The 17233-nt window shown below is 40.4% G+C and overlaps 1 protein-coding gene across 2 annotated transcripts in view; it reads right to left on the bottom strand.

Annotated features, from left to right (window-relative positions):
- The window catches only part of HSPA4L (heat shock protein family A (Hsp70) member 4 like), a 30910-nt gene extending 14787 nt beyond the window's left edge, over positions 1 to 16123 (bottom strand). For both annotated transcript variants that reach the window (XM_030029000.2, XM_030028991.2), the window contains exons 1-11: positions 15759 to 16123; positions 11158 to 11215; positions 9526 to 9666; positions 7868 to 7990; positions 6252 to 6351; positions 4331 to 4464; positions 3171 to 3415; positions 3008 to 3084; positions 1631 to 1782; positions 1010 to 1116; positions 462 to 595 (exon numbers count right to left, since the gene is read on the bottom strand). In XM_030029000.2, the coding sequence (XP_029884860.1) occupies positions 462 to 595; positions 1010 to 1116; positions 1631 to 1782; positions 3008 to 3084; positions 3171 to 3415; positions 4331 to 4464; positions 6252 to 6351; positions 7868 to 7990; positions 9526 to 9666; positions 11158 to 11215; positions 15759 to 15865 (1378 nt within the window). In that variant the 5' untranslated portion in view covers positions 15866 to 16123. The remainder of the gene's footprint in view (positions 1 to 461; positions 596 to 1009; positions 1117 to 1630; positions 1783 to 3007; positions 3085 to 3170; positions 3416 to 4330; positions 4465 to 6251; positions 6352 to 7867; positions 7991 to 9525; positions 9667 to 11157; positions 11216 to 15758) is intronic.
- Between the last annotated feature and the right edge of the window lie 1110 nt (positions 16124 to 17233).

Consider the following 17233-nt stretch of genomic DNA (forward strand, 5'->3'; position numbering starts at 1 on the left):
ACTACAGATGCTTAAGTTAAGGAAATGCCTATCTTGTTTGTTCTCAGATTAACAGAAAGAGACATGACAGATAACTGTCTAGTGCTAACAGCTCCTTTGATCCAATTTCTTTGAAAAAATCCAGGCTGGCGGGCACATAAGATCCTTATCCATTTTATAGAGGTTGAAAGAACCAGACAATAAGAGCACTAAACTCTTTGTACCTACTTTTTTTAAAGCATTCAGAAACACTAAACACAGACAGAATGAAGAAAGTACATTTTTTTAGCAACTGACAAAAGAAGATGTCGATACCATTTGCTCACTGCATCTAAACCAAGAAGACTGTGCCAAGGCTTTCTAAAAAACATAGGCTTTTCTATAACCTAGGAAATATGGAAGTAACGTATCTTAAAAAAAGGAGAACCACTTTTCCCATTATCAAGGGGTTCGGTATGGGATTTTTATTCACATGGCCGTACCTATTCTGGAATCTGGATAAGGCACTTCATGTGGATGGGTATAGTAAGCTTCCAGGTCAAAAGGCTCTTTCTTGTGAAAAGTGATTACTTTTGAGAATGGAGCAGCATGGTTCTTACTGAAGACTTCACACTCCCTGAAGCGGTAAAATATTAAGTAAGGTTAAAACACTGAGCATAACATAATGGATAATCAAAATCAAGGTATGTTAATGATCAGCCGCCCTGCTAACCAAGCAGCTAAATAATTTAGTTTAAGTCAGTTTATGACAAGAGTTGCAGGTTGAAGGCCTGTAGGTCTCAAAACTGGACTATGCATTCTATGTCACACTTCTTAAAAATTAAGCAGCTTCACACCAACATTTTTTAATGAAATGTATTCCAATTCTTAAGCAGTAAACAGAAATCAAGAGGTGTAATGCAAAAAAAGAAAATTACAACTGTTCAAGTGGACAACAACTTCGAAGTCCAAGGCCTGGTCTTCCCCATAGCTCAACATCTTTCTTTCTATACACAAACACACACTTTTTAGTAGGCACTGTACAACTTACCCTGTTCCTTCTTCGTAAGATGATTTCCACCTTAATGTTACAGAATAAGGAACAACATCTGTGATGGAAAATTCACGCACTTTAAAAGCTGGGGAAAGAATTGCACACTAGAAAACAAAGACCAAAATTTTATTATATCCATGCAGTCAAATAAACAGCAAGTAAAATAATTAACACCTAAATGCAAAAAGGCTACAATTCATATAGGTCACATGGAGGTCCTGCTCATCACAGAATTTTTAACAGAAACTTCCTATGCTTTGTAGAAAGTTAACTGAACTGAAAGACTGAACTAAAGTAGTAGTAACAGATACTACCTCCCCAGTGATTGTCAGTCAAGATAGCCAGCAAAGCTTCCAAATGACTACACAGAAGTGGAACAGTGCAATTTGGGTTATCAAATTTAACAGGTCTCTAACAAGACCATCCTAACACGACACAGCAGCAAATTAACAAATGGAACACAATCATTTCTGACACGGTCACTGTTACCAATCATTGAAAGAACAAGTAAGACTACATCTTGTTTCAGCTATAGTACCTTTCGCTTTTGGTTAGTTTTATTTCATTAGTACATGATGTTAAAGAAGCAATACTGAAGTTTAATTTCATTAACTATACCTGCAAGGCACAGCCTCTTGCAACAGCTTCATCAGCATTTAGCGTGGTGCTTATCTCTTTACAGAAAAAGTTAGAGATCTGTTCCTTCACTGCTGGAATTCTAGTAGCCCCACCTACTATTTCTATACTGTAGATATCTTCACGCTGAAGTTCTAGAAAAGAGAGTGCATGGCCTTAAGTTATCAAGATAACAAAAAAGCTGTCTTTGGACAACTGAAAAAAAAAGGACAAGAGTTCTCTTGTTATCTAGACACTGTGACAAGCACTGAATATATTCAACAGCCGAAAAAAAAAATCTTCAAAACCAGATTTGTCACGATGTGTCCTATACAAACTCTGTCCCTCCTGCAGACTACAAAGTTTTCTAGTTGCACAAACCTGGAAAACGCAGAAGCCAAGCATCAATGAGGACAGCTGTTCTTTAAAATGCATTGCCGATTTGCATCCCCTTTCTGATGTACATAAACACACGAGTGCGAAATGGGGTTTTTCTTGGCAGCCCTGCACTACTGGACAATACCTCACACCTCCCAAACAAGAACAACAAAATGAAACCCAAATATACCTCATTTTGTGTCTGATTTAATTTTGGTTGCCAATAAAGAAAAGCAAACTAAAAATAAATAATAGAAAACTAAAAATATATAATAAATATTACACTGCTTGCAGGGTAACTTTTTAATTCTGAATTCAAGATAGTGTATAAAGTGATCTCAAGCAACTGTCAGTCCTTGAACAGCTCTACTCAGCAGTTATGCAGGTTCTTACTTCCTATATTAGCTATTAAGCCAAGTCACAAGATACGCAGAATTCTTCCCTTTCTTTTAGTTGAAGATGCTGGAATTAGGGGTAAAACCTTTTCCTGTGAAAGTCTAATTCTCTCGTTTACACTACATTAGCAGGGGGTGGAAAAAAAAAATTATTGTTATTTGCACATGCTTCAGATAATTTATTTCAAGAATATACTGCCAAATTCTCAGGTCAGTGAGGACATGTATGTATCACATATGGAACAGGCTGGCCAGACAGTTACAGTAAAGAATAACAGTTTTTCCCATCATAGTTTTGGTTTGGTGGTTTTCTGGTTTTAAATAAAATAATCTTTCAGAGCACCAGCCTTTTCCATTACACAGGGTGAATGAGGGTCAATAAACCAAGGTTGCAGAGTGATATGTGCACTAAATGAGGCAGGAATGGCATCATGCATACATGGCAAGCATATGAATGGAACTTACATTTAACTTTTCAGTACTTAGCTTTGCAATTCTAATAAATACAAAAATATATTAAAAAGATATCATTAAAGAGATCTAGGGTAACTGGATTACTAGTTACTTTCTTGAACCAAAAGTAGCATCTAAATGAACTCCTACTTACTAGCTTGATCCATGGCTGCTCTTAGAGGAGGTTCCACTCTAGACAGAAGGGCAGCACACAATTGCTCAAACTGAGCTCTGCAGGAACAGGGAAAGTGTTTCATGTTACAAGACAGCTTAGAGACCACACTGCACTGCACTGCAGTAAAAACAGCGCACAGTACCTGTTCATCTTACTGGAGACATCAAGGTCATTCATGAAGCACTCAATATTGAGTGGAAGGTCAGAAGCATTTGCGCTCATAAGCTTCTTCAGTTTTTCACATTCCTGATACAATCGTAACAGCGCTCGGGGATTCTCTTTTACATTCAGTTTGTATTTTGTCCTAAATTCTTCAGAGAAGTAGTCTACCAACGCCTCATCAAAATTCCTACCACCTATGAAAGGGTCAAAGGTAGTAGCCAAGACCTGCACAGAAATGACAGAACAACGACTAAAAGTTATTAGACAATGTTTGTTTAGATATAGGGATAGCTTTCATACAGACACTAGTTTTGTAAGTTAACACCTTTAAAAACAGGTTTGATATGGGAAAATTCTTTGTGGTTTTCTCACCATCTTCTATGCAATTGCCAGATAGAACAACTTAAAAAGATCACTCCTCAATTATTTAGTTTCTGCCCTCCCCAAATGAAATACTACCACATGTACCATGCTGCAGCCCCTACTCTGCTTACTAGCTCACTAAAGAAAAGGCAGACTAGGATAGCTATTTTGTCATGCTATTACTAGTTTTGTGTCATTTACTCAAAACAGAAAAACTGGCTATTATCTTCCACATGACTTCAGATGACTACATTTTGCTATAAAAGACAAAAACATTCAGCCATCAGTAGCTCACTGACAAAAACCTCCAAACGAGGAAGTAAAGACTGTTCAGTTTTACTTCACATCCTATTGAATTTAGATTTTGAACTGTCACGGATGGCAGGAAAAAGAAAAATCCATCATAGAGCAATTCAGTGAGTTCAACAATTTCCCATAAATAAGTCAGCTGCACAACTACAATGCTTATGAGACTATCAGAATATGCAAATATTTCAGTGCTATAACATGGCACAAAAACTGTGCAGTATGCTTAATTGTCAAGCACTTTCCAAAACACACTTTGGGATACTTAATTTCTGCATTTTATAAAATTTGATTTGCTGAAATAGCCAAAAAATAGCAGAAAGTTTTTGTATTTGGCATTTCAAAAATATTTGCTATAGACATTTATATAGTTTTAAAAAGAAATAATCTTTCCACAGAACAGTACTTTGAGTATTGTTCAATTAAATACTTCAAGAACATGGGATTTTACCGTACGACTTGAAAGATTACCTTCAGTTTTCCCTTGTTAAAAGCACAGATTGAAACCTGATATGCAGAATGCCCCATATCTACAAAGACCACGTTTCTTGGCTTCTCTTCCAAGGCTGGCAGATCTTGCTTGTATATTCCATAGGCTAGTGCAACTGAAAAAAACCAACCCACAGAAGTTAAAGGAAAGCTGTATACAACTGTAAAGCATTCATTAAAAGCACTACTGAAAGACAGACACTGCTTACGTTTACTCTTTCTAAACAGCTCCATTACTCTGCTCAAATAGAACATAAGGGTCAAAAGGGTCACAAGTTTTAGACCATTATGAGTTGCCACATTCTTTATTTTAATTTCTTATTGTTTGTTCGTAGTTTTACTAGTACGTTACCTCATGCTCATTCATGTAAATGACGTTTAAGTATTCTGTATAACCTTTCCAACAAACTTTCTGTATTCTTTCCAACAGCTGCGTGCTGTGCACCTTCAAAGCACTAACTTAAAGTCAGTAGCATAGGTGCGATATAAATTTACATTTTTAGATCCAGGATTCATCAGATGAATTATTTTTGCTTCTGCTTAATAATTACTGTTCATGGATAAAGCAGCTCCATCACAAAGAAAGTAAACATGTTGAAAACACATTTTTCACTGACAAAGGAGGAAACAGATGTCAAGTGAAGGTTTAAAGCATCACCTTGTATTTCAGTTCTGCTTGTAACCAAATTAACATTGTAATTTGTGAAATTGCACAGATTAAGTCTCATGCCTACACCTCTGCTTTGAAATGTCTTACTTTCAACATTTTTTAGCTCAGCTTTGCAAAATTCAAGCGTGGTCAAGAGAGAAAAAATGTTTTAGCAGACTAGTTTATAAAAATCTAAGATTTCAATACCAGCACTCATTTGGAAAGTTGGTTAAGACTTCCTAAAAGCAAAGAGAATTTAAATCAAGAAAAAATAAAGAAGTTACTGGTTTAAACAGCTCCAACTTTAGTTCCCATGAAGTGTAACATACTCTACCCTAGAATTCACCAAAACCAGAGTAGGGCAGTAAACAAATTACTTCGTAGAAACAACAGTTGTGCCAATGCTACAGCTGACAGGATTGCCACAAGTTTAAACTGTCACTATCGCACAGACTTATGCTTGACTTGATTTGGCTATTTTGAAAACTCATACAGTTGTTTAAGTATTATCAGCAAGTCTGCTTTCAGAAAAAGCTCCACAAAATGCAGTTTGTGTAGAAGCAGCTTTTAAAGCATACCTATTAAGTAGTTAAAAATGAAAAAATCTTTGGATTACACACTTTGAAATTTCCCTTCAATGTATTTCACTTCAAATATATATATTAGCTTATGATTAAAAAGTATTTCTCTAATACTTCCATGAGATTTATTTTTAGTCCAGCACACCCATCTTCCAGTAAGATGGAAAGAAAGACCCCACTACACACCTATATTAAATAATGTATTTACTGCAAGCTTTCACACAGATGCTGATTACATCTGATAATACTGTACTATGCTATTATTTAATACAACAATTGAGAATTTGGGTCAGGTGCACACCCCAACTGGATCATTAAACAGATTATGACGCTAGCTCAGGCCTTCCAAATACAGCTGCTGTAGCTCCATGGTACAGCAGAGAGGTAACCACAGATACCAGCTTTATTTCAGAAGCAGAGTAGCTATTTTCAAATGGCACTGTATTCAAGTTAGCAACTCTCATTCTGTCTCTTAAGTGCTGAACACCACCCCACCAAAATAGTTGCTGTGTTTCCAGTTCCCACGCTGGATTGGGCAGTACTAGCCCAGATAGTCTTATTACACAATTAGGACCTTAGGAAAAAGCTATGTCATCACCTCACAGATTCAATAGCGTGAATGGGTAAAAAAAAAAAAAAAAAAAAAAAAAGAAAAAGAGTTGCTGCCCTTTACCTGCTGTAGTTTCATTCATCAGCTTCAGACAGTTTAATCCTGCAATCTGCGCAGCTGCCATTACAGACCTTCTCTCAGCATCAGTGAAGAAACTGGGTACCTGTTTCCAAAAAATAATTACATCGGATATTATGAAATATGGACTTCTAAATTCAAAAAAGTCAGACTTACCCATTAAGCAACCCTATAAATTTCAATACCACAAGGAACTGTTATAAACTAACCTTGGATTAATAAGGCAGTCTGAATAAAACAGCTAGGTAATTCATCTTGGTGCATATTTTCCTTAAAATTTCAAAATATGACAAAAGTGGAGTGACATCCAGGCTTGTTTTAAACAAAGTAGATTTAAGCACCAAAAAAACCTGAAAAAGTTTTCTTAGATTCTTCTCATGAGTCTTTGATCTTAAAAATCATTACCAGTTTCTGAAAACATTTGTGCAGCACAAAAGTCAGCACAATAAGTATCCATACATAGCCCCAAAATAATTTACTGCAGAAGCACTACAGTGGTGCTGGAACTAAACAGCGCTGAACTAAACTTTGTGTTACAACTGAACCTGTATCCATTTCTCAGTTACCACCTCTACCGCAGTGCCAGCTTACAGTGTACTACAATATTTGGTTCCACCAGAAATAGCCAAAGCACAATCAGGGCCCATTTAGAAACTGGCTGCCATCAGTTGGTGTACCTTCAACTTCAGTCAAGCTTAAGACATAGAACTACATTCATAACGTATTTTGTTAGCTACCATTGTGGTGTATTACCAAGGATCCTTGCTTGTGTGGGAGGTATTCTCTCTAAGTGTCTTTGTATACCATAAGGAAGCAAGGAAAAAGATCAAAGCAGATTTCAAACAGCTGAAGTATACAGAGACATGGAAACTGGAAAGCTGACAGAGAGGGGATAACCCTAATACTTCATGCCCAGACTTCTTACCAGATCAAGAGCAGAAGTGAAGCAGTACACAAAGACAATGTGAAAAGCAGAGATTTAGGACTTCATATCAGGAACAAAACCTTGTCTTCAAGCTACCCCCCCCACCCCCCCTCCCCTGCCATGGGTGAGAACACTAGCTAAAACCACCAACAAAACAACACAAGTAAAACAGCCAAATAAAAAGACCTTTTCAAACAAATTGCAGGTAGTTTGGGGTTCTCAAATTGCCAGTATGACCCTCAGAGCCATAAAGTTCAGGCAACTCTCAACTACACTACAACCCAACAGTGTTCAACTATGTAATAACGAAGAAATTCAACACTAATTTGGGAAAGTTCTTTGGAACTGAGGAAGATATGCTTACACATAGGACAGTTCCCATTTATAACAGGAACTACAGTAATCTATACGTAGCACTTGGAGTTAGCCAGACTGGATCAGCTTAAGAAGTATGGTCTTTCTGAAAACACACTCTTGTTTTAACAAATTTTCCATCTCCTCACACAGGATTACAAACATATTCTCATTTGGAAAAACCTACAATAAAGGCCCATTTTGGGGGGATGCAATTTCTATCCACTACTTGTATCTCTTACCATTGCACCATGGCATAAATGGTACTGGCTTACATAAAGTTATCTATAGAAAGAATTGCAATAAATGTATCATAACTTACTGAAATCACGCAGTCTGCCACTGGTTTCTTCAAAGCACTTTCTGAAGTCTCTTTAAGTTTGGCCAATAACATTCCTGTAATCTGTTCAATTGCAAACAGTCTCTCTTCATCTAGGTATCTCACCTGAAACAGAGAATTGCAATTTTGTAATAAATCATCTCAACTTTTCCATAAGATGTGTTACTTGGACATTTTTTGTAATTTTGAGCATTGAGACCCAAGTTTAACAACAGACTCTGGACACAAATAACTCTCCTTATCAACTGATGCTATGAATTTGTGCTACCTACAACAAATCATAACAGTTCAGTTTAGCTGAAAATTGGGCAACTTGCTGAGTTATCTCAAGGGGCTATTCACAATGCTACAGTATTTTTGTTGTATGTTTTTTTTTCAATTAAAAAAAAAACAAACAGAAAATGCATAATACACATAGAATCACACTTGTCCTAACACGAGTTAAAAATAAGAGTTTTGGAGCAAACCCAAAGAACATCCGCTTCCTGCAAGGGTCACTCAAGCACACGAGGCAGGGAAGGGGCAAACGAGGCAATTCTAACAGCCCTGCCCTGCTCAGGAAACACATCTGAATCTTCCGCCTTCATGTAAGGTTCTACATCCTGAATTCCCGACAGGCTGCCATCTCTCTAGCAATCCCTAACACTCCTGTGCAGGGAAACTCAGAAAGACAAGCAGCAGCTATATTTACACTGGCAATTAGTATGATACGAGCAGGTACACAGAACAAAAGAAACTCACTTTGTGTGGTATAAAGCCCTGCCAGAAAGCAACCCAAAGTGCACTAAGTGAGGATGACTGGGAGATTTGCTTCAGAAGCGCACTCCTGATCCAAATTAAAATGCTATGAGATAGACAGATTCAGAGACGGAAGCCAGAAAGCCTGAACTTTGAGAAGAGCAGTTTCCAGCCATTCAGTTTGGAAACAAATTAGATGTAACTTGCTCTGAAGATGTAATCCGAACATTATCTTGTTTTCCCAAACTTACTCTGCATGTCTGTGAGACCTAAACTCAGATGAGACTAATAATCACACGCTGTAATTCTATGCATTTGAAGGTAAATCTAGTAAGGTAAGGTGAAAAGCTACTGGTAAGACTATAGAAAGCTAATACAATTGATGAGAAACCTCAGTGGACATCTTGGAAAAAGTACAGTACTTGAGCAGATGTTACTGCAGGGAATAAAATGTTCTTGATCTCTTGTTAACAGCAGATTTATTACAGTCAATTTTATCGAAGGTGAACGAAACAAACTTAACCTTTTTTGGGGTGAGAACTATTAACCTTTTACAGCATACCTGTATGGAAGACAACACCATACCTTTTTTACACTACTTTATTACTAGAAGACATGAGTATGTAATACAGACCAAGTACTCTAGATCTTCCTGAACATTTCAAGAAGTCAATGAATTACAAGGAGAAACAAGAAACACAGCAAAACTATGCTAAGGCAGGCTCTGTGAAAAATAAAATGTGTTATTATACCGGCTATCACCTGACATTTCTTTTCAAAATGAGTAAGAATATATTTAGAGTTTTCTTAGGGAAAATATAAGCCAGTAGGAAGTTAAGCGATAAAGTTCGAAAATACTCATCTCCACAACTAAAGATATTCTGCACAAAGCTCTAACCCACCTTTACACCTACGGAGCCATTCGGCATCTTCTGAAGTTCATAGGGAAGTTTGGCCCTTTCAGCTTGTATGTAAGGATCTTCAAATGCTCTTCCATGCAGTTTTTTGAAACCATGTAATGTATTTTTTACATTTGTGACAATCTGTGGAAAAGATATTTTATTTTTAATTACCCATGACATGCAGACTATACAAGACCATCCAGAAAGGAACTCTTGTTATGTTGAGCTTAATGCACATACCCAAGACCTGTGTCAAGCCCCACACATTTACTGGAAAGCAAAGGGCAGGGGGGAGAGAAAGAAATATCTATTTTTTTAATCTATAGTCTCCATTAAAAAAATTCAAATTTACTTCCCTCTTTAATATCCATTAGCTTGCTGCCATCAATTTTCACTGTACTTTTTATTTTGGAGGAGCTTTCTGATACAGTATGCAATATTTGAGATCACATTACATATTGTTGCAAGGGCTGTCTGCAGGAACAAATGAAGTTATTACCTACATTAACCTTAAATGAAGCTTCAACAAACTAATTCATTTTAATGCCTTTAAAGTTCTCCTCTAATTCCAATCCCACCTGGACATAAAGACTCTCCACACCTATTATCTCATCAGTGTTTCAACCTAATTACATTAAGGACAGACTTTTAAGTAAAGAAAGGACCAGAACAAACAAATCCCAACAAACACAATATTTAAGCTATTGAAAGACATTACTCCAGGGTAAGATTTTTCCAAGATAAACTAGTCTAGTTTACTAGTCTAAATAGCAAACTTCATAGCTGGGAAGAATACTGACAGGATACCTTCTCACCAGCAGAGTTCAGGGGTTGAGCTCAGATAAGAAGTGTAAAGTTTCTCAGAATGAAAGTGATACAGCTTCTGCATATACTGACTGCTCATGGTGCTACCAGTGGGCTCTATTACGTTTATATTCGTTAGGCAAATTTCCAGTTACCTACACTCTACACTAAGGGGAAGGAAGTCCTCAGCATGCTAACACGATGCATGGATGCAAAGAAAAAGGGTAAGACCCTGTCTATTTTGAATTTGTAGATTCACACTAGCTATTATGATTTTTTACCTATTGTCCTTCCAAAAGAAGGTTTTTCTAGGTTGCAGGTGAATTTACAGAGAATTAGAGAAATTTTACTTCCGTTCAAAGTTCCAGATTGAAACAGTAAATTACTAAGACGCATCCATTTAATATTATAAGCAACAACCAGTATCCATACCAAACTTCCATTGTTCCAACTTCAGTTTCAACTTTTCTTAAACATAAGCACAGTATTCCTTCCCATCCCCAATGGTGATTTAATTACTAACTCTATTCTTGCTGTCATGAGTAAGCAAGAAAAAAAAAAAAAAAAAGATCTTTTACTGGGGAAGAAACAAGGTTTTCTGTTTCTTCCAATTTTTTACTCTGAATGACAAAACAATGCAGAAATACTGTTTCAATTTTACTACAGGGAATATACTGTTGAAGCAGTAACTATTACTATGAAATGTAAACTTACTGTAGAAAATTTTCTCTAAAACAGAAAAATATCACATTGATTCATTACTTTTCTTCCCACAGTTCAACGGCAGACAAGTCAGGAAAGTAATACAATAGTTTTTGATCCATTTACCTGGCTCTTTGCTGCATTCCCAATGGCCCGGGTCTTGGATCCTAAAGATATACATGCTCTAAGTAAAAACAGAAGGAAAAAAAAAAAAAAAGAAAAAAAGAAATTCAGCTTTAAAAGAAAACATCATAAAATATTGCTCTGGTACTTTAAAACACCTACAAAAATTAAAGTAGCAGAACATGGATGCAGTGTTTAACAGCATTACTGCGTGAAGAACCAGAACTTGCAGTGCAATTCTAGTTATTTTGCTCTTTGCAAATTAGTTTAGAAACTGCATGCAACCGCAATTGTTGCCATTATAATTGCATTTAAGTAATTCTTTAAAAGCTTACGTGTTCAACAGATCTTATCATGAAGGTAAAGAATTAATAGTTACTTTTGGGTCACAGCTTATAACCAAAGAAGCCTGTGACATTTGATTTGAAAACTTTGAACTTTACCAGTCAGGTTTTCTTGACTGAATAACCCTGAAGTCTGATAGTAACCCATTCATACTGTAAGAGCCATTAGCAACAATAATCATAAGACAACAATAAAAAATCCCATCTAAGCCTCAAGTAGCTGAACAGCCCAGTTCTACAAACTGTTGAGCACTTGCCATGACTGAGGACTACCAGGTACATACTGCAAACAGGCGAAAGGGGAGATGTCTGGGAACAGCTTCCAGCCACCAAGGGCTTGGGAAGCTCTAGGGTAGTCCATGGCCCCTTCCAGCTTGCTGCTTCTCAGGTTATCACTGAGCACCCCTCTCAGCCTCACCTCTGGCTCTAGAAAAGGCTCCCCCAGGTCCCCAGGCACCATCCGGCCACCTCACTACTGCCTTTGGAAACTTTTTTTTTTTTTTTTGGAAGTTACTGTCACCACACCTTCGCTTTACAAATTTGAAATAGAACTCTTTCCCCAAAAGGGAACTGATCTGGCTAAAACCATTCAGTAATAAATAACAGATACAACCCAGATTTCATACGGTTCAAATTTAACTGTTTAACGAATGCATAAAGGTCACTATAGTAGATTGGTTCCTGCCTCCTCTCCATCATTGCTACGAGAGCACTGTATGTTATTTGGTAGTATCATCTAGCAACCTCTTCTGCTATAAGGCCACACCGAACATGCAAAACCTTCTCTAGATTTAACTGCTGCAAACAGACAATGCATTGCCCTACATTTTCAAATACGTAGTTCAGCTATCACAAACAGCTTTTAGAATTTTTAATGTCGCTTAACACTACAGTTCCAAATTATACTTTGTAATAATGAAGAAAAGGCAAATAAAAGAGCAATTTAGGGTGCAAATTGTTTACAAGACATTTATTTTATGGATAACAACATGCTAATGCTATTATATCACACCTTTTCACTGTAGGAATTTGACTCTGCTGACAGACAGCATTAATTACAAATACCCCCATGCACAGCATAAAGCATCAAGTCAGAAGCTACTTAGCCCACTGGAGTTCTTGCCATGCTTTACTTCAATGACTCGGTTCCAGCACAAGCGGTTTCTCCCTCGCTTGGCTAGGAAGCAGAGATGTCAAAGAATAAAACATGCTCGCTTTGGCTCCAAGCACTTCAGTTGTATCCAAGACAGCCCTTTAGGAAACACATCCACCCTAAGGATACAACTGTCTCCCCCACCCCTACCCTCAGCTGCTTTCAAATAAGCTTTTGTACAGTACAGAGACATTTCTAAAGGTAGCAACTCTCGTCACCAGGAGGACATTTCAATCCTCTCCATGCATTGTTTTGAAGAAGATGCTACCTCATAATTTTAGTTACAGTTTGTGATTACGCTAATTATACATGGTCTGGAAAAAAAAGTTCATAAAAATTACGAGCTATGAACAATCAACTGTTTTTCTACAAAACCACACAGTGGTCAGGCACAGCACCTAAAAGGGCCACTTGCCATGAGTTTAACATGCCCAGTGCACTACAAACACATACAATAGACTTGCTGGAGTTCCCAGTTCAGGAAAAGCCGAGTGCCAGTTAACATCCAAAGAGACACTAAGGCCAAAAGCCTTAAAAAGTACAAGTTCTACTGAAATGGATGGCTTAATAGCAGAATCTTTTCCCTTTCTTTCTAAAATACTTGTGTTAAAGCTTTCAAGATGATACACATTTTACAAACGCTAACAATCCCATGCCTTAGATCACAGGATGCAGGTTTTAGGCAAACAATATTAATAAAGGATCACCTGAATGTTTTAACAACTGGGACACTGGATTTATGACTCGAGTGCTGTATTAAATTGTGATAATACGTATCTTCTGTGAGCCTACGCTGCTTTTGTATGTAGCACTGAAGTATGCTTACACTAACACTGTACTGTTCACAGCAGTATTGCACAGATATCTGAACCAGCTCCAAAACTGGAAGCTGGTTGCACTAATTAGCCTTGCCCATAAAGAGCAATTAGCCTTGCCCAGAAAGAGCAATTAGCCCTGTAGAGCACAGTCAGGACTGTCCTATCTTTAGGACCTAACCCAGTATCTTTACATGGCTTAATACCACCACACTGGGCCTAAAGTGTACCAGCTTGTCCAGAGCTAGTTCAGATACTTTTATACCACACCACACAGACAAAACAAACATCAACACTTTGTACTTCAGGGAGTAGGTCCCAAGTATTTGGGACATATCCAATCAATGTTAACTATTAGGTAACTTCAAGCATCTACATGACATAAGCACCTCTATAGAAACATATAAATAAAAGAGTTCATTTACGGTGTTGCTATGTGCAATAGGCAGAAAAGTTCTGATGATTTAGGAGTTAGATCTACCTACATCATGCAAGTCCTGTTTGAAGTAAGGTTTAGTTACTATGAAAAACTTCCCTAACTAATAAGCCTGTTAGGTTTCTATTTACTTTTTTTGGTTTGCCTCAAGACAATAGCATTAGAAAGGAAATTCCTCATGCTCTCCTATATTACATTTTAGAGAAAGAGAAGAAAAAAACCAGGAAAAATGTCACTTTAAGCGAGATAACTAATGCCTTCAAGTATCTGTGCACTCCAGATGCTATCTTGCCAACTGTGCTTTAAACCCCTTTCATAATCACTTCACAAATGTCTTGGAAGTACAGTCACTCGGACATTAACATGAAAAATACCAAACACAGGGAAACCTATGTGAAGCCTACCTGCAAAGAACACACTCCAAGAACAGCTAAGAATTGGAAGTGCTCTTCAATCATAAAGGGGAAGGAAACTGCAGCTCCCTGAGGATTCTGTGGGCAACAGTTTCAAGGGGTTCCTTGCACAGAATTCGAAAGGCCCCAGAATTTCAGTTCTCATAAAACGTGCACAAGGATAATGCCTTCTTGAGAGTTAATGCAAGAAGTGTATTTTTCCAAGCAGCAAAAAGAACTTTAAAGCATATCCCCATTAATACAGACAGCATGCATTTTAGCACTCTTGTACTTTTAAAAAAAACTTTTTAGAAAGCAAAACAAATCCTGCGTTTCTCTGAGATCAAAAAGACAGCAATGCTAAAGTTACTACGGCCTCATGTTGCAGAAACAGCTTTCTGCTGCTGGCTACAAATTCCTTCAATAAAAGTAAGCACCATCCAAACCCCGATTTTTATATGTATTATACGAATTCCTGAATCCTCCTTGAAAATTACGCACAGATGGAGCTCTAAAAATCCTAGACGTATCCCATAGAAACACAAGAGAAAGATCTCCACCTACTCTTGCGTATCCCATCATCACGGACGTTGCCCACTACCAGCCCCCCCCCCCCCCCCCCCCTTCTTGCAAGACCTCGGTATTCCACGGCCAGCAGATGCAGCGGAGTACAAGTAAGAACAGGTCTAAGAAGAGGGAACTCATCGCACCACTTCCCTGCTTCCCCGGTGAATCAACCACCTCCTCCTCCCCTGTCTCACCACCACTCCATCATAAAATTGTTAATGAAAACGCTCCAAGCCCTGGCAATCGTTCCAGAGTTGGGGAAACACATGCACTTAACCGAGATCTTTATCACACGAAACCAAAGTGTTAGAAGGACAGGAAAAAAAAAACAAAAACAAAAAAACCCAAACCACCCCCATTGTGCCTCAAGAACCGTGTGGCACATCCAGCACTGCGCGGTATTTCAAGGACACGGGAGAGTCAAAAGCCGGGGCGGGGGAGGGGGGGGGGAAGTGTTTCTCGGCTAGCCTCCTGCCCCAACACACGCCATGTCCGCGCCTGCTTAAAACATTTCCCGTGGTACCCAGAAAAGGGCACTAGCCCGGCAAAAGCGGCCGCGTACGGCTCCTGAACGATCGCCAGGCCTCGGCGCCGGCCGGCGGAACCCGGCTCCTCTCTCGCCGAGGGAACCGGAGATGCAACCGGCGCCGGGCCGGGGCGTCAGAGCCGCGCCAGGAGCGCCCACGGGCCGCGGAAAGAACAAGGCCCTACGGGGACACACGCCACTCTCCCCCCCCCCCCTCAGCGCTCGGCCGCCTCAGGGAAACCGGCACGCCGGCGGGGGGGGGAGGCGGTGAAAAGAAAGAGCAGAGGATGGCCGGGCTCGCCGGTACGGCGAGGAGGGGAAAAAGTGCCGGGGAAGGCGGGGGGGGGGGGGGGGGTAGCGGCGGTACTCACGGGGTGCAGCGGTCGCTGTACTCGTTGGCGATGGTCTCGATGCCGCCGCTGCGCGCCACGCCGATGTAGCAGTTGAGGAAGCCGAGGTCGATGCCAACGACGGACATGGCTGCGCCCGGTGCTTCCCGCTTCCCCCGCCGGCCTGCGACTACAGCGGCAGCGGCGACCGTCTGGGCTGCTGGGAGCCGGCTCCTCGCCCGCCTCTCCCCCACTGCGGAGCACCGGCCACCAACCGGCGGTTACTCTCCTCTGCGCAGGCGCGCTGCGCCGGCCGGCGGGGAAGCCGCCAGGCGCCGGCTACGACTTCGGCACTTTCCGGAAGGGCTCGGGCGCCGCCGGCTGCGGGCGGCTCGCGTTCGAGAAAGATCTGGAAAGGGAGGGAGAAGGCGTTATCTAGAGCGACACCCCGCGCCCCGACGTCAGAACTGCGGCGGGCCACGCCCCCGACCCCCTTAAAGGAGCCGGCGGGCAGAAACGGCGGCCGGGAGGTCCGGCCACCTCTCGCCCACCATTTTAATGTGAAAGCTGGTTGCGACACGATATAATTTAACGGGGCGGTAACAGCCCTTCCTTCCCCCGCGGGCCCCGGAGCTGCCGGCCCTCTGGAGCCGGGCGAGGAGAGGGGCGGCGTGGAGAACCCCCGCAGTCCCGAGGCTGTGGGGGGGGCTAGGCCTGTATCAGCCCCGAAAGTGAGGGAAAACCGGGCGTTCTGTCCCAGAGAGGTGGGGATTGCCGCCCCTCGGGTCCCACCTTTCTCCAGTACGGAAGAGCTGCTCCCCAGTTTGCACCTATGTATGCCCAGAAGTGCCCTCACCTTCTGTCGGTTTTCTTTCCTAGAAGAAAGACGTCCGGCAACCCGAGTATCCCTACTGCAGTTACTCCATATTTTTTTTTTTTTTTATGGGTGTCATTTTAAGTATGGAGGACTGGAACTCCACAAAACATACCAACCGGCTGGAAAAGCGCCGTTAAGTATTTATTTGCTTCTAAAAATGACATCTCGGTTTCACGCAGCACTACGACATCTTTCTGACACAGCTCGTGACACGGCGCTGCTCAGTCTTGTTCTACTGGAGAGACTAAAAATAAGTGCTAAACCACTAAACTAGATTCACATCCCTGTCGAGTTTTGATTATCTTCCCCATGTGTTATTGTTTCAATGGTCTACTTCACAACTAGAATTTTCTAGTGAAGACGACAGATGCCGTTTCCCTCTAAAACCTCCACAAGCAAGAGAAGCCGCTGTCTATAGAGTTATTTGCAACACAGCTACTATTTATCAGTACAAGCAATTAACCACCTCATTTTCCGTGCCAGTATTAGGATCAGAAAGGCAAAGCGGGTCCAGTCCCACCTGCAGTAGCCAGGGAGACAAATCCCAGCTCAGGTTTCTGCTCTGCTGCTTCACTCCCTGTTACAAAACCAGTTCTCGGTGATTCAAGGTATTGCAGCATCCCGCTTCTGCAGCACCACC

Source organism: Aquila chrysaetos, chromosome 1 (genome assembly GCF_900496995.4).
Source record: "Aquila chrysaetos chrysaetos chromosome 1, bAquChr1.4, whole genome shotgun sequence".
NCBI classification, from domain to species: Eukaryota; Metazoa; Chordata; class Aves; order Accipitriformes; family Accipitridae; genus Aquila; species Aquila chrysaetos.